Consider the following 24,791-nt stretch of genomic DNA (forward strand, 5'->3'; position numbering starts at 1 on the left):
AGAAGAACTCTTCAAGGGCTTGATTTAGATCTTGCCTCCTGTTGTTTGAAGTCTCAGGGACAGCAAAGACTTCTCTCTGCCAGCACCTGGAGTCTCTGGAGAGACTCCTACTCTGCCCTGTGGTACCCATCCAGTTCCTGGGATCCTGAAAGGAGAAGCTGGCATCCCAAGAGTGAGAAATCCACACTCAGAGTTCCGTGCGGGGAAAAGATCGACACAACTCCGATCTGCGGCTGAAGAAACGAAGCACCGCTGGCTCTGCGACAGAAAATCGACGCTCGCCGGAAACGCAACCGAAGAATCTACGCACGGAGCTGGAGAAACGATGCACAGCATCGCTGACAGAGACTCGTAGATCGAAACCCGCGTTGTGTGTTTTTTTAATCATTGTGCGGCTGGATTTCCAACGCAAGTAACACTGGGCGTGTAAAAACTACGCAAGGCCTGCCCGGACCCGAGGGTGCTGACCGGATCGACCCATCGCTCTCCTGTGGAGAGAAGAAACAACGCACCCCGACCCGACGAAAGGAGAAATGACGCAAGGTCCCGCTCTTGAGTGGAATCAACGCATCGCAAGCCCTTTTTGATGCACTCTCGCCCGTGTGGGGTTATTTATGACGCACCCAAGGTACATTTTCACGCTAACAGTGTTAGTGTGTGTTCTAAACTACATAAAGACTCTTTTACTTTTTAATTGATAACTTGACTTGTATATTGTCGATTTTTGTCGTTTTGGTCTTGTTTTGTTTAGATAAATATTTCCTATTTTTCTGAACTGTTGTTGTGTCATTTTGTAGTGTTTTCATTAAGTTACTGTGTGTGTTGGTACAAATACTTTACACATAGCATTCTGAAGTTAAGCCTACTGCTCTGCCAAGCTACCATGGGGGTAAGCAGGGGTTAGCTGAAGGTGATTCTCTTTTACCGTGACTAGAGTGAGGGTCCATGCTTGAACAGGGGGTAACCTGACTGTCAACCAAAGACCCCATTTCTAACAAGTTCCAAAACAGAACAGATGTTATTGGTAGGCACTGATCTCATGTACACATTGAATATTACCGCAATCAACCAAAAAGAGAACTTGGGGCTAATCCCCATCAATCAGGTGAGTCTAGCTTGAGAACGAATGTGTGTAAGGGACAGCATTTTTACCAGTATCAATAAGCCCCCTGGGGCACACAAAAATAATTTTCAGGATGGTATAGCTTCTACACTATAAAAAGTAAAACCAAAAAAATACACCTTATCTACAGCCCAGGTTTCTTGGAATGCAAAATGTGAAAGTCACCTTTATAAGTACCCCACTTGTCACAAAGTATAGATTTTAAACCATCCAAATTCTAGTATATCATGGTGAACACCGCTTTTGGGGGAGCACCTTCTCGGCTTGCAGCAGTCTCTGTCATAGACTCATTCTGAATGGTTCCTACTTGCTTTACCATTTCAACCCCCGCCCCCAAAAACATTCTAAAGTTAAAGGAGCTAGTAGTCCCCCAGGTGTGTTTCTTCTATACAAACGTTCAAGCCAATTAAGTTTACTCTGACCTTCCTAGTCACGACTTACATTTTTCTTTTCTCCCTGCTACAAGGCATTAGCATACGATTATTTCCTCCATGTTGCATATGTTTAGAAGTTGAGAAGGGTTTTGAGTGAGGGGCTTGTTCCATTGTTGCTCAGTTCTATCAAGAATAACAAATTGTGGCGGGGTTAACCTACTGGGATTCGCTTATCCCAGTACTAGAGAGCATTTAAGGAAAGAGTGGTTGCCGCTCACACTAGGAAATACATTTACACAGTCTTATTGTTACAGTGTGCTTGCATTAATTTGTTATGTATCCGAACAACAACATGAGTAAATGTAGCACCAGTTTTCATATGTTGCATCTTCAAAGAAGAGGCCTTCAGTACATTGGATGCCCAGTAATTTTAGGAGGGATGGAGGGATTGGACACACGCACACACTCATGCCAATTCATTCACACGTGTGCGTGCACACACATATCCATTCACAACACGCACTAACAAATATTCATACATACATGCAACAATCATTAATTAAAAAAAAAAAAACACATTTACCTGCAGCTCTGCCTCAGAGGTCAGCCAATGAGGGAAGTCACCAGTCCCTATTTGTCACAGAGTAGAGTGAAATCAGTCAAAGTTGCTGACCCCATCTTACTCTGTGACAAGGTGTCACTAATTGACACATGGCACTGGGCACTTCAGGGCTTAAAACTGTAGCACCCAGGTCCTAGGCAATCAGTGCCCCCCATCACAAGGGGGAGAGCCTTGGGAACCTTTGCTGAGCAGAGGTGGTCATGCTTACTGGAGCTGTGAAATCCTCAGCCCAGCAAATTTCACCTCAGGCAGTCCGACACCTGGACAATTAGCGCATGTCTAGCTCTTGGCTTCCTGACCTTAAACTAAAGGGTGTCTGTCAGGCTGAACTTTGCCTAGCCGTTGTGATACTCTTCTTGAGGGGCAAAAGGTGAGGGGGCGTGGCCCCTCAGCCCAAATGGATGGCATGCAACTGCTTTAGTGGTTGGACAACAGTTATTATTTCTTTGCTTCATCTTTAAACAAGATGGAGTGTGGATAATTTAATCTTATGGTATAGCTGAACAGCAACAACCAAGTCCTGGAAGACATCATAACCAACAGGATCCCCAAATTAGGTAAAATCCAAAATTTCAGAATGCCCAAAATGCAGCCACACTCTTCGTCAGATCTATGTCAATACCTCTAAATTTTTGTTATGTAAAACATTTTGCCTACAGTCAGAGCGACCAAAGAGTGTTACATACAATTCATTTTCACTTTTCCACTGTATGTTGTGATGTTCCACTTAACCCCACTTCACAGCCCCAAGAAATTCAACTCACTGCCCATTTCATAAAGCATGTTTCATTCCTGATCCTTCTGACGACACCATTGTACCTCACACTCTGGTGGCTAATGCAAGTGCATTCAGTGCACCAAGAGAGCTAGCCATCTCTCCTCCTAGAGGTTTCTCCCTCCCTGCTCCCCTTGTTCTTATGGTGTGGTACCCTTTTATGCTTGTGGCCATGTTGCCTGTGTCCTCTGCACTGGGTCTGCTTCCTGCTCCTAGCATCCTGCTACTGTGCCTCTCTGCTTTGCTGCACCTGTTTTGGTGCTGGCACCTGACAATTGTATTCTTGCGCTTTTAAAGATTAGGCTTTTATTTGAAAATGTAACTGGGCACTGCCTCATAATAGGCCTAAAAAAAAACAAATCCCACATCCTTATTCCTTTAGAAAATCCACTGACCTAAAAACAGCACTAACATAGTTAAGGTGTCTCTGCTTAGCCTGCAGATGTCTACATGGCAGTGGTCCTCAATCTTCTAGGAAAAGACCAGGTGGGAGGAATGCGAATAACCCCGAACTCAGAGAAGTAACAGAAGATTATCTATCCAGCCCCATCACTCTGTAACATTCTTCCCTTGCTATCCAATCCCCTTTACAGCACATCGTTTATCAGCAGTAGAAAAGTTCACAAGACCCATGCATCTCTCAATATTTTCAAGCAAATTGCCCCTAGACCCTTTAAGCCTCAGGACATGCCTCCCACCAGCTACTTCTTGGAAGGACCAGCAGACAACAGGAAAAAAGATCAACGTACCTTCACCACTAAAAACGTAGTGCGGAGTACTACATTACTGTAATGCCTGAGACAATTACGTTTGTAGAGTGTGCTATTCAAATCACAAACAAAAATTCGTTTACACACTCTTTCACCACTAAGCTACGGTTCATCCATTCTGCCACCTGTGCCCTGTGCCAGCATTTTTTGGTGATATGGGCCATAGATTTTGTACGAAAGTTGGCATGTCTTAATGGTCGTCTGCAACAAAGTGGGATGTTTAGGGTTCCCAAGAGACTTTGGCAGAGTATTTTACTGGAAGGGTCCTAAAACCAATTCAGAGCTAAAAGATTGAATGAGCTGTTGCCAGAGCTGGGCGTATCTAGATTGTCGTACCTCTACTGTGCAACAAGAGCTTTCCTGTCAGGTGTGGCCATACCAAGCGCGGCCCAGGGGAGAACACTGTGTGAGTAAAATACATTGTGGAGTAAACAACACCGTCTCATGGTAGCCTTGACTGAGGTGCCTCCTAGATAAGCTGATAAACAAGGTGACTCAGTGTGCAGTCTGAAGCCAGGGCTCTGATTACCAGCAGTGTTTCCCAGTCTGCAGTTCATCAACATTTGGGATCAGGCCCTCTGGCTGTCAGGCGTCATGGGAACCTTTATAACACACACTGTTCTCTTCACGATGTTGGATCTCTGGATATCCTGAATGTCTCCACAAAGGTATGTCAACAACTTATTGGTCACGTACTTCCTGGCACATTTCTCTGCGGCCCCAGTAAAACATCTGTGTTTGACTTCATTTAGATGTGCATGTGTCAGTTGGTCTAAAAAGTACCATCACATTGTTGGAACAGGTCCGGTATGTCCAAAGGGTCACATGACGAAGGTCAGAGTTAGCCAATGTTTTTGTGTCACTATGTAAATTTTTACAAATTGAATGTTGGCTTTACCTTATGTCAGACATTTAGTGACATGTGTGGACACCTACTATTCAATGCAGTCTCATTTTACTTCAGGTGTAGCTGGCTGTTTCAGAATGTATAGACCAGGCATTTCCAACGAGTAGCTTGTGAGCTACTAGTAGCACTCTGGCTACCTGTGAGTATCTCTCCTGTGTGCAGCCAAGGCTATTAAATTAGAGGCTTTTGTTTGGTTGAATTTATATGTATGTATATCAAAATAGAAAAGTGTGTTTTCGAGATGAAAATGTGTATAATTTAAGAACTCATAATTTCCTAAATATATCTAAATCTAACATCTGACTGACGTACAACATTGGAACTAATTATTAGTAGTACATTGGTGTCACTGGCATTGCAGCTTTCGCTGTCATATTTACCCAGGCAGAGGCATCTCAAATTTACAAAGACTTTTTTGCATTACTGCTGGCAACCCTGCTAATCTTTCATATGTTGAACACTAACCTTTTCCTGCCTGATGTAGTTAACGCTAAAAGTATTAGTAGTTCGGGGTGATTTCCATTGAACAGATGTAGCTCTTATTACTTAAAAGATTGGAGACCTCTTGTATAGACAGTGTCGCCATAGCTATAAATAAGTGGATTTCAATAGGACAAAGTATCTGCTGTCTAATTCCAATGTAGTTTAGGGATGCTCATTAGTTCTATACTGCAATTACAATATAATTCCTGTGGAGTTAATTCTTTTGTATTTAGTGTAGTGCATATGTGTCAAAGTTTTAATTAACATACCAGCAATTACGTTTGGTGTTCCAACAGCAAATAGCGCTGTGACATACCTACCTCCTTTTTCAACACTACCACTATGGTCATCGCTTGCGATTGATTGATCTAGCCCCTGATGGCCTCACTAGGTTCAGAATGCCCAGTGAAGTGCTGAACCAGTGCCATCACAATTTGTTATTTAACAGTACAACCGAGGTGGTGGTCAGTTTAGTTGCTGAGGATTATAATTGGCAGAAAATGTGGTGTTTGCACCAGTCACACGCTTACCTTCACATTCTGCAATGTTTCTTCATTTTCACATATATTCTTCCTTCGTGATCGGAGGTGAACAGGTGCATGTCAAAGTCACACAGAGGCAAGGGGATGGGATTTCCATCCTATAGTTCAAGAATTGGGTTTGATGGGTCGACAGATTATTTTGGGTGCGCCTATCATTTTACGTGCCCACAATTACAGTGAGAGCCGGTCAGATCAAGACAAACAGTCCTGTAGGCCTCTTCTCCATCAAGCTGTTGAAGCTGTCAGCAGGATTGATGGTGTTTCACCATCTTGTGTGCATTCGATGCCAGGAAGTAACGCCCTCCCACCCCGATTGCCTATATCACCCTGAACTATCTCAATTTTTTTGCTACATGTCAGTAAGTAATATTAGGTGAGAGTGGGATCCAGAAATTATATCTACGTCATAGGATCAGATGTAAACGTTCCTAAACAATGGAGTTAAACAATTGAGTTATTTTATTCCTATCACTCAAACAGAGGTTGCAAGGAAGACAAGGAACGTGGTTTTGTCTGTCATCATATATGTGAGATGTGGGAAAATGAAGGGCTCTGTTTGTGGGAGCGGGCAGAGCCTGTGCCTCTGTATCTTTCCTATGATGTGGCAGCATTTGTATAGCACTTCATACTCCTGATGGAACTCTGAAGTGCGACTGAGTAGTCAAATAAGAGGCAATTCCATTTTTAGGTGTGCTTAGTAGAGTGAGGGTTTCCTTTCCAATTTTTCATATAGTTCAATTGGAAGAGGGATCAACTTCTTTCTCTAAGGTGGTCAATCTCATTTGAGTTGTTCTTAAGGAGGCTGTAATGGCTTGTTTGTTCTCTTTCATCTGGACTCCCTAAGGAAGAGCACCCGCCACCGTGCGTGCTACCTATTGGGACACATATGCTAGTGGGCTGAGGGTGTGTAAAGTGTTCACTGCACAGCCCCTGGTTTAGGGAATGTCTCTTGCATTTCAAGATAATAAAATATTTGAAGAAAGCATGTGAAATATAACGCAACATGAAAATATTGATTATATTTCATTACAATTATTTGCAATGATCTACATTTCAATGCATTTTATCCTTGCCCTATGTAGTTCAGTGTTGCCGAGCGAATAGCTTTCAACTTACTGGGCATTCAGGAAGGGAGAGATTGGAATTTTTTTAACTATAAAGCTTTTGAAATCGAGTAAGGTGACCATTTGTTTGTAGGTTGAGGAAGATTGCCAAACAGGGTGGTCATGTTAAAGTTTATAATTGGTATCTGCACTGCTTGGAGATTGACAAAGAGTGTCAGTATTGTCATATAATTATGGCGCAGTAAAAGGTGTACTTTTGTATATGGAGTGTAGTTACGTGTGTCCTGGCTTATTCACAGGGTATTTTAGACAAGTTCACAGTTTCTTTGCATACCAGATATTTAGTTCAATGTTGCCTGGTGTACTTTACTGTTGAACATAATTGCAGTGTAGTCTGGAGTTACTCTGTGCACCTGCAGTGTAGGCCAGTGTTGCTTTGTGCATCCACTACTGTTTGTTGTATTTTTAAGCTGGTTCCATGTAACCTTACCCGGGCTGGAGTGAGGGTTGCTACTTGGACAGGGTGCAAACCACTGCTGGCTGGAGACCCAATTTCAAGCAGGGACATATAAATTTGGTTTGACAAAGCCAATATGCCCCATCCAAAAGCCATCATCAGTGGTCTGGTCACACTGAACCTACATCAGATTTTACACAATCCCACATGCTGGAAACATCCGAGATGTCATTTTTGAAAATCCAGAACTAGTTATCTTTCAAAGGATTACTCCAGTCACATGGTCAACCACCATTTGGTAGCTTTCCAACATAAAGCACAACAAATCAACACTCCTAAGACCACCATAGATGCATCCACCTATTGTCCGTGGAACAAAATAAATTTTGAATACTACGAATACAACCAACAGCTAACACAGATCTAGACAAAAAAATTCTGTTCAAAACTTAATGAGTGGCTACTTTAAGTTTTCATTATCCTAATTTCACTAAGAACAACAAAACAGGACAGGAGAAAACAACCACCTTGGAGAAAAACAGAACTAAAGAAGATAAAAACAAGTCAGAAAGCTGCAACGAACCTGGCTCAAGACAAACTTCACCTACACAAACTTAACAGAATAAACAACTCAACAATCAAAAAACCTAAAAAAAGGTACTATTCAGAAGGAATTCAAAATACTCAATGTGCAAAAAAAAAATTTGTAAAATTCTCACTGAATTCCGTAAACCTAAATGCACAAAAGGAACTCATCCCGGTACTCAAGAATTCACAGACAAATCATTATACAAACTGACACATTGGACAATGCAGACACATTGGACTCCTATTTAAAATAAAGTAAAGCCACCAGCACCAACCCATTTCCAAATATCCCCTCCAGCAGTAGACCAACCAGCCTCGACATTCCTTCAAACAAATATCACGAAGTGAATTTATGGATCTGGTCAAGCAGCAGGCCTTCCGGCTGCCCTTTTTTCACCCGTGTCCCCCACACATTTTCAAGAACATTCTTTTAAATACCTTTGCTGCCACACCAGCCAGAAGAATCATCAATAGCTATTTAACTGCAGGAAACTTTCCAGAAGACCTAGAGAAGGCATACTTAAGTACATTGTTACAGAAAACAAACATGTACCCGCATGACCCCAACAAATGCAGACCGATTACAAATGGACCTTTACTGGGCAAAGTGATAGAAAGAGCAACGTTCACCCAGATGTCACAATTCATTGAAGATAACTCCATACTTTAAGACCACCCAACTAGATTCCACCCAGGAAGAGGCACAGAACCTGCCCTCATCACTATCTAGGATAACCTTAAAAACACAGTAGACTGTAATGGAGTTGCTGCACTACTTATCTTGGACCTATCAGCTGCCTATGACACTGTTGACCATGAAACGCTAATACAAAGACTTTATAAAGCCAGCAAAGATGGGACTGCTCTCAACTGGATCACATACTACCTTCAAAACTTAACAAATGTCATCCATACTCCCCCTTTCTCATCCAAACCGTACTTCACAAAAGCAGAGATCCCTCAAGGCTCAATCATCTCACCCTTGCTTTTCAACATCTACATGAAATCATTTCTGCCAATGATCAATGACTTTCAGCTCACATGCTACAGCTATGCAGATAACACACAAATACTCCTTAAACTGGAATGCCCCAAAGACATTGGAAACTTACACATCTTCAGATCGCAAACTGAATGTTTTCAAAACGGAAATGCTCACATGTAGCAATTGGAAAAATTATGACCCACTCTCTGCCTGGCCTGACGATTTGGGACCACCTTCTAAAGTATTTAAGGAAGTATGAAACCTTGAAATTACCATGGACTCCAAGTTAACAATGAATGCTCAAGTGGACAAATTAGGAAGCTCAAACTTCATCACAATGAACACTCTGCAGCGCATTTTCCCCTTCATTGGATTTTCCACACAGGGTGCCACAGATCATCTCTATCTACTATGAAAAGACTGCAGCAGATTCATAACTCTGCTGCCAGACTACTCCTACATATAAAGCTACAAGCCCAATTCTCCCCTGCCTTGAGGGCCCTACATTGGTTACCGGTTCCCAGAAGATCCACCTTCAACCTGCTTTGTATCACCCACAAAGCCAAACATGGACCAGGACCGCTTTTCATAAGGAATAAAATCTCCAAATACATTCAACAAATGAACCTCTGCCCAGGTTTGGCACCTCACCTCAAAATCCCACCATACAAGAAAAAGACAATAGGTGGTACATTGTTCTCAGTTCAAGTGGCAAAACCATTGAATTCTGTTCATAGTCATTGTATAGTTTCTAAATAAGTTGTTTGATTAGATGCTTATGAGCTTGTTTCATTTATCTATCACAATAGGTAAATATTGTCTTAACTATATACCTACAAGCATTTCACTGTTTGAAATATTGAGGAAAAGATGAAAACAACAATGTTATAAAAAGTACACAAATAAATTACCTTTAAATACTGCAACCCTTGAAAGTCTGTTTCCATACAATACAGCTTTAAATCTCTAAATTTTATCTTCCTTAAACATATATTCCCTTTGTGTGTAATCGTGTATCTATATATTTACTTCTTTAGCCCTACAAGAGAGAAAAATGACACTTTCTAATGCACTACTCTCTCAATATGTCCTCTATCTCCACTCTTTGATTCATCCTAAACCTTGTTCTACTACTATGATCTTCAAAATAACCCTTCCAAGACTCTTCCCTCCCCTATCCCTCCTGGATCCCCCCAAACCTCAGTTTACTGTGATCTCCCAAACAACCCTACAAAATTTTCCCTCATGTATCTCTCCTTTGACTCTTCCCAAACCGCATTTTACTACTATGATCTCCCTAATCCCTTTCTATAAACTCTTCCCTCCTCCATCTCTCCTTTACTCATTACAAACCTCCCCTTACTACTATGATCTCCCAGTTAACACTTCTGGATTCTTCCCTCTTTTATCCCTCCATTATTCAATTCATTCCAACTAACAGACTTGCATGTCCACCTCTCAATTTAACTCATATTTCCCTATACAGAAACTAAAACTACACTTCTGTTTCCCTATACCAATCCAACACTAATTCTTTTGGTTTCCGGGGTAGCATGCTGCTCACCGAAAAGTGCTTTGCTGCCTCGTCAGGGGTTGTAAGCGCTATACAAATACAATTACCATTAAATCTATCTGAATTGTAACCTAGTGTATCTGCAGTGTCATCCAGTGCGTCTGCTGTGACGTTCAGTGCTGCCATTTCTATCTGCAGTTAACAATACTTCCTGTGCTCCTGCCCTTTGCAGTATAGTGCAGGATGGTGCTTCAGTTTTACGAAGTGTACACATATCATTAGGACAGTTCAGTTTTGGCCAGTGCTGTTTCTTTCTGCCCGCAAATTATACAGTGTCTGTGGTGTAGTTCATTGCAACAAAGTGTCTCTGCAGTGTATCTCAGTGTTATCCAGTGCACCAGCAGTGTTGCCATTGGGTCTGCAGCCTAGTCAGTCTTCTTGATTGTATCTGCTGTGTTATCTAATGCAGCTGTCATGAAATTCGGTGTTTTCTGCTGTAAAAACAGTGTTGTCCTGAGTATCTGCAGTTTGTTACCCAGTCGATTTGTAATGTAGTCCATCGTGACCCCTGCTTCTACCGGGACGTGTGTTGTATATAGGGCCACGTTCCTTGTTAAGTATATTTGGGGAGTTACATAGCGTATCTTCCGTATTACCCAGTGCAGTTGCAGTATTGTTCAGTGTTGCCGTGTATCTGCTGTGCGGTTCAGTGTGACGGATGTGCAGGACGGTGTATCAGCGTGTACCTGTAGTATACATTGTGGCCCGTTGTAGGCGTTGGGTAGTTAGTGTATCTACAGCGTCGTGCAGTACTGCTCGTTGCATGTGTAGTTCAGGTTGGACAGTGCAGCAACAGTACATGCTTGTAGTGTGTACCGTGTGCGGTTAGGTAGGTAGGATTCTCCGTCTCCTCTCCATCTCAGAGGTAGGAAACGTCTCGTTTGACATTTCAAACCCCGTGGCCTGTGTTTTCCTTCCATGCAGCTGGGCCATCTGTCCTCTGCCTACCCCCGGCCAGACATCCTCGCGGGTCACCCGATCACCCACTCCCAGCCACATCTGTACAGGCCTCCTGCCTGGCCCGCTCCCAGCCACATCTGTGCAGGTCTGCTTGCCCAGAGCCAAGGAGAGCGAGCGATGGCGCGCAGGCATGTATTTTTTTGTTGCAATAGATACTAATTAGAACATACATTACAAGGGGAAAGCATTCACAAGATAAAAGACTTGTTTAAAAAGTATTGCGCCAATAAAATTATTGTGTAATGATGGTTTTAACGACAACGACGATGGTCGAAGCAGCCACTTAGGAAAAATGAAGAGCCTGGTGGAGGGACGGCGAGCCCCCAGAGACACGCTTGCCGCCATCTTTCACGAGCCCTGGCGCGAGAGCCTGCATTCACAATGGCTTGAAGCATTGGCAGAGACCCCGGGTTATTATGATTCATGCCAAATATTTTAATTAAAAACGCCAATTTATTTGTCTTGTAGTGTCTTCTTCGCTTCCGCGGTTCATGCTTATCCTGTTGTTGATGCTTGCCTGAGATTTGACTCGTGCCGCATTCAAAGTGAGCCACTAAGCGGGGCAACATAAAACAACAGTCGTGCACATGCAGGGCCGGCTTTAGCGCTAGTTGGGCCCTGTGCGACAGTCTTTTTTGGCGCCCCATGACCACCTCCTCGAATTCCCTCACTACCACCTTGCAAATGTGCCCCTCATCTCTCCATAAGTTCATTTGTTTTAAAGCCCTTGTAAAGGCTGTCTTTAATAATCCACTCAGCTATCCACAGAAAATATAGTTCGGTTCTTTGCAGCAGGCACTTTAACCCTCTGTGCTACTCTATGGCGAGTCAGAACTGCCACAGGACAAAGAAGGCGGAGACACAAGGAACTATTCAGCAAGTGCTTTTAAATCGCAAGCTTTGTTAGATATTGGTAAACAAAGTGCCCCCCTGAGGTCAGCGCCCTCCCATCCAGGCCAGCACCATTGTGGCTGTGCAACGCCCTTAAGCCAGCCCTGTGCACCTTATCGCCTTGTATTGATGAGCCTGGTGGTGCTCTCTCTGATTCTAGCAGTCACGGGCTGCCGCCATGCATTGGTACCTCCTATTGATAGAACCTGCAGTACCCAAGTTAGGTAGGCCAGTGGACCTCCAAGGGTTAGGACTGCTAGTACATATTCAACACCTCCTCCACATATTACTGTGTAAGTCTAAGGTCCAAGCTGTTTCCACGAATCACAGACTTCTATCGTGGGATTAGTATCTATTTTAGGCATGGCTAGCATGGGGCATTTCCTGTTGGCGCGTCTAAAAAAAAACACCATTGCTAGGAGTATTCAGCAAAATATTGTTTCATGAAGGGTGACAACATTTCTTGCACTGGGCCTGTGTTAGGCCTGCAGCATTATTTGTCCATAACAGGATACCTCCATAGATTACTGTCTTAAATCAACATGCCTGGGATACCTCTCTGCCTCCAGGCCAATAGTCAACTTGTTTCCAGTCATTTCTGTCTTGTTGGTACGAGCTGCAGTAATTTGTGTCTACCCTTTGTACCATCATTTGTTACTATCTCATTTCAATGAAGCCGACATTGCTGCATCCCCGAGGCCTGTAGAATCAGTCCCTTGTCATTTCCATACTTTAATCCCTCAGCTTGATATGGTCATCATTGCCCCACTCCTATCTCATCCTCTTCCTTCAGCTCTATCAGCTTCAATATATTTTACTCATGTACGACACATAGTGACTACAGTGTTCACCATGGACCCATGGACATGGACTCCTACCACTTTCATAAGTTGCTCTGTCATATTGATGAGCATGGAATGCTCCCCTGACCCCCGTACGGTGCCATGCCTTACTGTTTTGCCACTGTAGCTCTGTCAGCTCCACAAGGCACCAAGACCCCCTTCAACACACTATTGCTGTTATTGAAGAGGCTTTCGATAGTATTTTGGTACATTTTTTTGTCTCACATAGCCAAGGCCCAAAGAACAGTAAATAGCCCCATATTTCTTCCTGTATGGGTACACACTTCCTCTCTCCCTCTTTTCTAACATATGGCTCAGCCCAGTCCACATCTTTACATTATTGTCTACAGTTCATAAGGATCGGCGTTGCCCTTGATCTCCACAGCCAGGGCCCATGGATCCATTTCTAATATTGATAGGGCTTTGGGGCACCTTTCTGTGGGTTTATAGACTCAAGCCCAACATTGTTTCTGATATTCATGTGGTCTTCAACTCTCATCTTGAGGGGACTCAGCCACTGGCCACTTCCTCGATTACTATCTTATGCTGCTGAGTCTTAATCAATTTTTTCTCCCCTTCCAAAGGCCAGCAGTAATGCCAAGCCCCTTCAGTACATACATGTCTTGTATTGATGCAGGCATAGTGTTCTGTTTCTTCTGAAGGTCGGAAAGCCTTCATGAGATTACACTCTGTTTTGGCAAGGCCCTTATTTGCCCCCTGGAAACAGCATATCATGGCTGCCATAGATCTAAAGCCAAATACCTCCAGATTGATGGCAGCTGATGGAAAATAATGTGTTTTCTTGATTACCTCCATGCACTGGCTGATTATATCAACACACCAAGGCTTGTTTTCTTGGTTTCTAGTCCAAACGTATCGCTTTTGCAACATTTCTGCTGAATGTCTTGACAGTGCTCCTTGGGTCTCTGACTTTGTTGACAGACTCCTGCAGGAACCACTGACCTCCTGTTTGAATATGTTGTGTCACATCACTCTGGTTTTCTAATGAGGTCGTGGGATGAGGGTTGGGTGGCTGTAATAGAGCCTTCTGTCCCTTGTTCATCTCCCTTTTCCCATATCCTCACCTGCTCCAACACGTGTGTTATCACTCCTGCTTGGATGTGAGGAAAGCAGTCCTACCCTGTTTAGGAGCAGTCCTCCCCATAAGGTGTGATGGTGATGGGACAGCGACAGAGTCAAAGGGGAGAGGAACAATGGGGAGGTTTCTTTAAACCCATCATAGTTCTCACACCATAATAACACTAATTTTCCTTTTTGTCTTACAACAAAAGCTTCAGAGTTTGATTTGGGTGGCTATGTGTGGCTGAACTTAGAAAGTATCATCCTTGTGGTGTGAAAGGACCAGTTGCACCACTTTGAATAAAGTGATTGTGGCCGTCCTGCGACTGGGAACTGCATAAGAATGAGGCAGCTACATGGCCTAGAAATTCTCCAACCTGTGTAGATTCAGGAGCGGAGCACACCATACAAATTTACAGCTGTCAAGATCCCTATCCTAGGGGTGATAATAAATCAACCAACAAAGACCTCTCTTGGTTGGCCAGTAAGGGCCTGGGTTGAAAGAGCTCCTCCTTCCAAACCGTTGGATCCTATAAGAAAAGACGTGGAGGAGGTGTGGAGGAAACTCATTACATGATTCCTCAGGTTAACTTTTGTTCAGCCAGCTCTTTCTTTATAAGGATAGAGAGTCACCCAAAATAAGTGGACTGAGGAAGGATGAGCAGTCATTGTAATATGGGCAGAAACGTGGTGTACGTGATCACATCTCCCCCGCCATGCACTACCCCGACAGGCTGCCCAGCTATTATTGGTTTGCCAGTGCATGTCTCCTTGCAGTTGTGCATTATAGTCACCTGGGAAAAGTTACACTTTTAAAGGGTGTGACTTATGAAGACATAGTCTAAATAGAATGCAAATGTGGTCTTGTTGCCTTAATTCGACCGGACCTTTGTCCCTGAGCATTTGCTGGTATTCTCTTGACAACACAGACTAAATTTAAGATTTCCAGAGGACCTCAGCTGCCACCATCCCACATGGTACCCCCTCCGCTGGCGAGCAGCGACAGCAGCTGCCTTCCCCTCTATGCCGCCAGGGGGTCTGACATCTTTGGTGAGCAACTGCGGGGTCCGTTCTCCCTCACGTCCAGCAGCTGATTGGAGGTGACAGCTCCTCACACGTCTGCGTTCAGATCAACCCTGCGTCGCTGCAGAGACGAGCTGTACCGAGAGCCTCCCTGCTGCAAACTCCCAATTTGCCTTGACTGGAGTAACCCCAAGGCCTATGTGGGCCGACGTCCCCGGCAGGAACACCCTGCCAGGAGCTGGCAGTCCGCCACGGCAAGGTCCTATAATGAATGTCTTGGGAGAAAACCACGGGAAACAGGGGCAGAGGGGACGGGGGGAGCGAGGAAATGGTGTCAACTCTCGTTAGGGCACAGTACCGTGCTAGACTCGGGCTGGCCATGATACAGCACCGGTGTCTCTATCGGCATCTCTGCTTTCTGTCAGCGCACACTTTTCCAGGCCTGTCTGCCGCCCTGACAATGTCCACTCACATATATCGCCAGCTTTGTTCCTTGGTTTGCTTTCCGAGCGTTACGACACCCCTCTTTTTGTTTGAAGTCTGCCCTTTTTGCCGTTTGTGAACTTAATGTCTATTTAAATCCGCGCATGAATGCTGTATCTGGTTTCCTGTTGAGGGAATGTTGACAACCTAAATAACTCAGGCTCTTGTCTCATTTACCAAGTGCTGACACCTACTACAGTCTCCAGGGCCCCTCCATGCCATCTCCGTAATCAGCTGCACTCCCAGTCCTTGAACCCCAGTGAGAGACGGCGCTGGTGGCATCCCCTACATTGAGCATTTAGGATCCTTTTGGGTGATTGCAGGGCCTACCCCTCGAAGCTGAAGTCTACCTAATGGAGAGTTTGTAGTGTGCCCGTCTGTTGAACCAAGCAAGGTTCTCTCAAAGACCGCGATTATCCTCTTTAAGTGCAGGCATCTGACTACACAGATTCGGACAGTTAACAAACTGATAAAAAGGTGTGTTAACTTATAAGGCTGCTCTACTACAAAGGCGGTGATAATGGCTGGGCAGTTGTGGTTAGGTATGATTTTCCATGAAAAATCGATATATTTTTTTTTTTTAATAACTTTGGAGCCTTTCATATTTGGGTTCTTCATGACAAGTTTTGTGCAGATTTGTGAAGCTGGGGCCAAGAAAAGAGACACTTCCCTTTTTGATTCCCATAGGAGTCATTCCCCTCCGGTGCAGAAAAACAGCTGATGTGGTCTTTTAATGTCATGAGTGATGTCATATGTGAGGTTATATACAGTGAATGATGGGGACGCGAGATATGATTAGTTAACATAGACATAACTGGGAAATTTCAGTGGTATATAATTTAGTTTTGTAACAATAGTTTTACTTTAAGTATGATTTTCAATGAGATTCTGGGCTTTAAAAAAAATACTTTATGGTTTTACACGCAAAGCAAGCCCTAACTTTACTTTCATTATTGTTATTTTTTCTGTGAGTATAGATATATATAAGCCTAATATTTCAATATGTCAATGTCCATCATTTTAAACGTGGCACCTCTCTTATCATCACTAAATATAACATGCCGTTCATAAAATTAGCTTATATTTGTCCATCAGATCGTCTTGCATGTCCATTCGACCAGCACTTATAGGGCTTTTGTATCTTCAGCACATACATCCTTTCTACATCATCCTATATGTTCCCTTATGTCATCAGCATACATAATTCCCTCATATCAGCAACAAACACGTTGTTCAAATCATCTGCACATACGTGAATCTCACTCTATTAGGTGAATGGCCTTCTGCATGTGTTGAGAATATACCTTACATTGTATAAGAAAACACACACCCGGGATAGCAAAAACACTTCTGCTTAATGCTCAACTAGCCAACAAGCATTCAAAATAAGCCAGGCACATTTAATGCCAAAATCCATACATCTGGTTCTGTGTTGATACATTTTTTTGTAATGCAAGTCAATAGACGTGAGAGCAGGTGACAAAACAGAAACCTACTGATGAGAAGATGCCAAGCTGTCCTCAAAGAATGTGGGAAGAACTTGGAAAGGAGATACAGGAATCGTCAGTGAGACTCTACTAAAATGCACGCTACAGTGTGCCAACCTCAGAATAAGGTTAGGCTTACTTTGCTGAAATGTGCAATCAACAACACAGGATAACAAAATCGAAACTCACTTAAAATGTGGGCATGTGTACAATAATACTGGGCCATTAAGCAGATACAAAAACTAAATCTCAAATCAATTATAAAAAAAACAAAACTTCAGCACAAATTTGTAGTTGGCACACACAGGAATTTGCATTCTCATAGAATATAAGTAATCAAAGCATATATGTATTTGATTTCACTTTCTCAACCCCTCCTTTCCACACCTCCTTTCCTGTATTTCTGTACATCTTCTTCCGCTTTCCCCTCTGATCCTCCATAGGAAGAAAAAGAGTTGTACCTTTGCCAGTCTTGCCACTAAAGAAATTAAATGAACTCCTATCCTGCAGATTTTGTGCGTGTAGTCTTAGGTGGAATCTGTGCCACTTGTACCCATTTCTTCTACCACCAGATCCCAACGCTTTAGGTTGATTTCCAGAAGAACCCTTTTTTTGGGAGTTCAGGTGAAAGCTTATTGTTTCCTTAGCCTAGGAAGGAAGCTGCTATCATCACCCACTCTGCATTTCTGGGACACCGTTTCTCCTAAATTCTTCACCTTCTCAGCCTTGTCTAGGATCTGAGTGACACCGCCATCTCCTGCAAATGGTGCTGAAAGGAGCACCAAAGTCAGTCTAATTTCTTGTTTGGGCCTTTGAAGCACTTGTAAGAAACTTTGCCTCGGCAGCAGGAGTCAATAATACTTTACCTTCTGTGTCTGGTCAGGAGACCTTCATCCTAAGCAAGCTCTGTACTTCTTATGCCATACTATCAGATGGGGGGAGTCAGAGATGTGTAGGTGGAGAATACCTTCTGCTTCAGTTTGTCGTCCCTGCTGTTGACCTCATTCTTTCCCTTTTCTGCTGCAGTTCATGGTGGCGTTGATGCACAGTCCAGCATATGGGCCTTCTTGTGCCGAATAGAATTAATCCACCATAATTCTGTGTCCAAGTCCAAGCCTCTGCAGCTGTCATTCTCTTCAGTGTTAGTTTAATTACTGTTACCCTTCGATGTGGCATGGATTGTTCCCTATTGCTGTTTTTAAGAAGCTGCTGCCAAAACATTCATGCTTGTGAAGCAAACCCGCTCATCAGAAAAGCTTCTTTAATCTTATCAAAAGGTTTAGTTGGTGTCATTTTGCCTCTGCACTTCACATCTTCATGCCTTTTGTTAATAGAGGGTTTTCTTCATGTTGGTTCACTGTCAAGTACCCTCACTGGATTCTGAAGTGTCGACTGCCTTCCATGGATTCCCAAGTGACACTTTCATGCAGCCATTCAGTAGATGTTTGTAGATGTAGCAGAGTTAGTTCTTGTTTATTGGTTCCTCTGAAACTAAAGACCCTAGGACAAACATTTGTTTGTACATAGGTAGCAATTACTAGTGGGACAGAGTTCACTGCAGTGTTTACTTTTAATTACCAGGTACAAACATTAATTTGTCCAATAATTTAACTCCGATATTTATAGTTTCAGAGTACTTGCTTTCAAGACCAATGTGTAATGTGAACTTGTGATAACACATATTGTCGATTGCTGGTGTGCCTATTGGAGAGGTTTGCAGCTAATAGGAAATATGATATCAAAGGACTGGTGATTTCCCTTAGAGTGTTCTGATGGTCTCCTTATAGTGAACTGGTGATGTGGCACTGCTCTTGTGATGTAGTCAGAATGAATTTGCTATGCATGCGGTGACATGATAGTGAGCTTGCAGTGAAATACTGATGTCCTAATGGTCTTTACTTGATGCACTTCTAATGAGTGGGTAGAATGTTCATGAAGAGCTGGTGGGTGTGTCTATAAACCACCTTATTCTAAGAAATATGGCCACGTGATGCTAATATACCATTTTTAATACACCTAGAGCCCATACATATACTAAATCGATTTCTTTTTTTTCATGTACATTCAAATCAATTTATTCATAATACAAAAATATTTCTCAAATCCAAATGACAGACATTAATATAGAAAATTCTATATACCGTACAACAAAATGTCACTCTAATCCAACATATACTATATTGTCCCCCCTAAACTTATACACTCACACCTCACAATTCATAATAAAACTCAACTTTAATTCATACCAGGTAACTATGCACACTCTGCATCAAGTATACTATCCACTCATTTCTAAACAATCCCTAACTGTTCCAACACAATATCAAATCATTATAACATGTCATCATTAAAATCCAACATCCATAGAATCAAATGCTGAATTTGTTCATAGTCCCTTTTGTCCTTTACTCGATTTATTAACCTTATTATATAGGTCACATAATTTAACCCTGAACTCATGTTTTTAGAAAACTGAAGCGCCGGTGCACGTTTCGGTTTCTCTCCTTCTAGGGAACCACCTTCATCAGGGCGTATCCATACTTTAAAACAAGGGGGGATTTTTAGTAGATTTTCCAATTTTCTGTATAAGAAGGTTTCAAACCTCTCTCAGAAAACAAAAACAGCACAGGGCTCATTTTAAAACCAACTAAGAAAGTACTAATCAATATCACAGGTAGTTGATTCTGGCAATCACCACCACCATAAGGTGTGCATGCACAACCATCCAATTGTGCAAATCATACAACTCCAGAAAAGAATGAATGAATAAATAACTAGCACTCAGTGTGGATAAGTGACCATAGTTTACCCAAAATACTATCAACATGTGAGACAACTGATCAAAAAAAAAAAAGGGAAAAGGATAGCAAAATAACCCCCAGGCATCCATACCAAACTAAAGACCCCTCATAGACCAAACTAATGTTACCTTCTATACTCAGTGTTCCAATTGTTTGTCTACAGGTAATACAGTGACCTACTAGGGGACCTTACACTGACAAGGAGTTCACTTCTTAAGCTCCTTATCAGGATAGAGACAGTCCAATGGCTATTTTTCTGAAGGAAACAAACATAGGGAGATACTATATTATAATTAGACATCCTACATTTTTTGTTATACGTCCTGAGATTTTTCTTGTTGGCCCTAATGGTATAAATACCTCTCGATGGTGGGTGTTGGCAGCTGTATCTGTTAACCTAAAGTGCCCCTGGTCTGCAAGATGTTTTTAGTAAGGGTGGGTGAGTTGGAAATAGAGGGCTTGATAGAACACAAGACTTGAGGCGTTCAAGTGCTTGGCACCCTCCAAGATGTTCCTATCTGGTATCTGCTGTGGAGAGTAAAGCAGAAGCCAAGAGGGGCTTTAGATGCATCCTGACCTGTGGAATGGTACGTTTCCTGGTCAGATGATCACCTGACTGTTCACAGAGGATCGGATTGGAGAGCTGTTGCTTTTGATAGCAGCATGACAATGAAGTCCAGAGAGGCAAAGCAATTCTAACATGATAAGAAGGCAGGAACCCAGATGGCAGGCCCAGAACCTCAGTACTGAACTCACATATTAAGGACTACTGGGAGCTGAAGTGTACGTAATTCCCTTTTGAAGGCATAGGGGTTTCTGAGAGAGAGAATTAATGAATGAATGCAAATGAATTGTAATTATGGGCAATTTAAATCGTAAAATGCAAAACACTTTTGACTAAAAAGCCAGCATTAGCAAAAAGTGACATACATGGCACAGGACTAATTACCAACTATTTATGATAGAGTGAAAAAATAAAAGTCGGGAATGGACATCAATTTTTAGCAGAAGTTTTTGGATGCATTTAAAGTTTGATACATATATTTGCTCCTTTGCTTACAATACTTATTTACTTTACGTTTGAGATTTATTGCAGGGAAAAGAGTAAAACAAATCATTGCTTTTGGACTATTATTTTAAAATGCCTTTCTTCTCTGCTATGCCACTTAAAATATTGGTCTGGTTTGCTGTGATTTATACTGCATATGTGTATTGTGATAAATTGAAAAGCAGTACTGCCTCTCAATGTTTTGTATTGTTTAAGGGTGAGCTCACAAATCCCACTGAAATATTTAGCTTGCAGAATTTAAAAGATTCATAGAATAATTGTGACGGTTGTGAAGAAATATTTTTGTCATTTTTTGGGCTGGTGAATTATTTTACACCTGGTGGGTGGGCGGGCGCGTTATAAAGCTTGGAGACTGTTGGGTAGATAAATAATGAATGATGCTTTCTTCCAGAAGCAATGCTGATAAGCATGAGTCGAGATTAGTTACAACAAGGATGATCACATGGATGGAGTTGGTAGTGGTTCTCTTACATCCGTCCATCGCATAACTTATGTATGATCTTAACCGTTTGGACTAGATATTGGTTACCAGACAGTGGTTAATTTCCTATCATGAAAAGATTTATTAAAAGTAAAAAAGGCGCAATATGGATTGTGGTCCATCAGAGGTGTGCGTCTTCTAACCGCAATCAGTTTTGGGTCATTAAGCCCAGCTTTGATACAGGCTTCCTGCCACATGTAGAGACTCCTGCTGGCTTGGTGGGGTTCTTTTTGCCTGAATTGATCCCACTGGCACAGCAGAAGCCCTTTTGATGAAAATGCTAGGCAGTCATAGTTGCCAGCCTGCATTTCTTTTAATTTTAAGAACAACCCCTTAATACAGGAATTTATTCTTGAAAAAAAAAAACACACTAACACTGTCAATTTTCTTCCATCACATGAGTGTTTTATTTTTTCCCTCTTTGCATTGGCTCAGATTCCAGCAATTAAAACAGTGTTTAACTTCATAGAAGCCTTGTGTTTTCCTTCAACTTTGCTTCTGGCATTGTTTTATTCCTTGGCATTGTTTCTTTTCTCTGAATTTGGCCTTTTTTGGATTTCTCATTCAAGTGCAGATTTTGTTGAAAAGTACACATTATTAAAACATAGGGCCTTGTTTTGGGGTTTACGTTTACCATGCTCACTACCATGCCTCCGGAGCACAGCATTGTTAACACTGTCTTTCTTTCCCTTTCAGGGGTGTTGGGCAAGTGCCGCTATGTGTATTATGGGAAACAGTCTGAGGGTAACCGCTTCATCCGTGATGACCAGCTATGACAGGACCGGCCTGTTGCATGCTTGAAATGGAGAAGTCCCAAGACAAGCAGAAGGGACAACAGGAAAAAAACAGGATTGCATCTCTGCTCACCGCTTGTCGCTGAAGTCCTTTTTATGTGACTTTTCAAAGCCTGCCAAGTTGCTTTTTGCTTCTGAAGAACCCCAGGATGACTGACAGCATTGCCTATAAAGCACCTGTCTCACCCCACTTCCCACCAATCTTGTGACAGACAGCTACGTTCATATACTGGTACACACTAGGCATGATATGGCAACCATCATCAGGAATAGCCTGGGTGGCATTCCAATGCCCACATAAGCCTGCTCTGCATTTGTGGTATGTCTGTCTGACTGTGGGCCTGTTGTTTCTTTTGATGCATTTATAATTCTCTGACAAGGGTGAAGTAACCATGTAAAACACATGTTCTGGAATACAGGTTACAGGCGGAAACTTTGATGGTCCCACCTTCATAGCATATGATTAATAATTGACGGATTAGTTGCCTCTTTTGAGAATTGGAGATGTCCTTTTAAGGAATGCAAGGCATGCCCCGCCTCTTTGACCAAGATGAACTTTTAAAAAATGTAGATATTTTTAAATGTCTTCTTAACTGAGCTTTCAAATCTAGTATACTAAATGATTTAGCTTTGCCACCTTCTCCATATCTACCTGTCCCTGGATTGGTAGACCTTAAGTTTAGGGCTCTCTCTTACGTCCAAAGTTTATTCCTCTAGCTGTGTATCTGGGAATATCTGCCTGAACTTGATGGAACACAGCAGTGCCCTCCACCAGCCGTTTTGGCAGTCCTAGTGGCATCATCTTCGGACAAAGCATTGCAAGAAGTATCTCAGATCTGCAGATTCCTTTTTATGATTTCACCCTTGTACCTGTGTGCAGCACAAAACCCTTGACAATGCCTCCCATCCCTGCCATTGCAGCTTGAGCAGAATGCAGATCTTGGAATAATAGCTTCCCACGTACCAGAGCACATAACCAATACCCATCCCTTTGAGGCTGCCAAGCAATTAAATTCATGACTGTGAGGTGGATTATGAACTTGTCCTGTTAAAACGTCATTCCACAAGCGTGCAGTTTTCTTGTGTCATAAATGCAATGAAAAGACATGTACAACTAAATTATTAGACAAGGCCCTCCATTCCAAAATGTCATTCTAATTTTTGACTTAATTAACAATTGATGCAAAAGTTGTACCCACTAATCTTTAAAATTAAAGTGCTTACCCTTCAGATATTTAAAAGCACAGGATTGTTTACATGTAAGTTTAGGTATTTCAGTTGCCTCCCTCATTAGCCCTTTATCAGTATCCTCATCTCACTGGCTAGGCACTTTGGAACAGCATATTTAGACTGGTCAAGTCTTTCTTGCTAGGGTATTCCATTACACAAGATAAGACCTTCCCCCTGATGTCCATTGAATGTATTCCAATCTTGGCCAACATACCTCCACCCTGAGCTCTTATGCGAGTGCTCTATCCTACCTTTTCATAAGATCTCCCACAGTGAAAACATTCACATGACTTCTTCCTCCAAGAATGGCACCCCCAAGAAAGTCACCAATGAGACCCTCCCTTCTGAGACACCATCTACCACCTTTTCTGAGGGTATGTTGTCACAAAGGCATCCACCTGACATCTGGGAGTACACTGTCCCATAAGCGCCACTTTTACTTTTCAACAAATGCTTTCCCACATAGATGGAGATCCACCTGACATTATCTGTGAATTTGGTGTCACAAATGCAGAGAGGTACAGTGGATCTCCTTGAAGGGGCATGCCCTGCCTCGAGGACATGTAATTATCCAACCTCGTTTCTGAGGAACTCAAAAGCAGGGTTAACCACCTTGATCCATTAATTCATTTTTTGTGTGTTGTAAAACATAAGTAATGTGTACTTGATATACAGTCAAAATCACCTGAAGAACATCTGGAGAATGGTCTTTCATTGTAAATTTAAAGGAAAGGACACATCTCATAAAATGGAATTGCTTTTCATAAATAAATGTTTTCCTGCTGCACGTATCAGAACAGCTTATATATAATACAAGAGCGTGAAAGCCCAAGAATGTGTTTCCTTAAACCCAGTCTACTGAGAACATGCATTGTGAATTTGAATGTCTAGTAATTTCAAATATGATTTCTGTGTACTGTTTTTCTGAAAATAAACATGTTTTGTATTGACCCACTTGTGTTTGAAATTGCCTTTTTTAATATTAAACACTTCTGTAAAATTACACGAGCTCTAAAAGAAAACAAAGCTTAAGAGATGGCGACAGTTTAGTCTGGCAGCACTTTAAAAATCAGAGAAAAAAGAGCAAAACTGCCATTCTCTCCCTACCCGGCTCATAAACCACAAATGGCCAGAAGTCAAGTTAAACCACACAGGGTCACCAGTAAAGTTAGAACAGTCTTTAACATCTAGGCACATGACGGCTTCCTTCACTCAATTCTATCCCTTTGGTATCTCACTGCTTACCTAACAAAAGTCCACTCTGGCAAGCGACTCCCTCTACCGTGTGAGGGACACACCACACTGGATTCTAATAACGGCCTAGTAGAGTGGTGTGAAGTTACTTTATATTTTACTCTTCACTTCATTCAGGACAATACTTTGGAGA

The 24,791-nt window shown here is 42.3% G+C and overlaps 1 protein-coding gene across 2 annotated transcripts in view; it reads left to right on the plus strand.

Annotated features, from left to right (window-relative positions):
• Positions 1-24,358, plus strand: part of LRMDA (leucine rich melanocyte differentiation associated) — a 2,333,900-nt gene extending 2,309,542 nt beyond the window's left edge. For both annotated transcript variants that reach the window (XM_069240796.1, XM_069240797.1), the window contains one exon: positions 22,077-24,358. In XM_069240796.1, coding sequence (XP_069096897.1) covers positions 22,077-22,181 — 105 coding nt within the window. In that variant the 3' untranslated portion in view covers positions 22,182-24,358. The remainder of the gene's footprint in view (positions 1-22,076) is intronic.
• The last annotated feature ends 433 nt before the right edge of the window (positions 24,359-24,791 follow it).

The sequence above is a fragment of the Pleurodeles waltl genome, chromosome 6 (genome assembly GCF_031143425.1).
Source record: "Pleurodeles waltl isolate 20211129_DDA chromosome 6, aPleWal1.hap1.20221129, whole genome shotgun sequence".
Lineage (NCBI taxonomy): Eukaryota > Metazoa > Chordata > Amphibia > Caudata > Salamandridae > Pleurodeles > Pleurodeles waltl.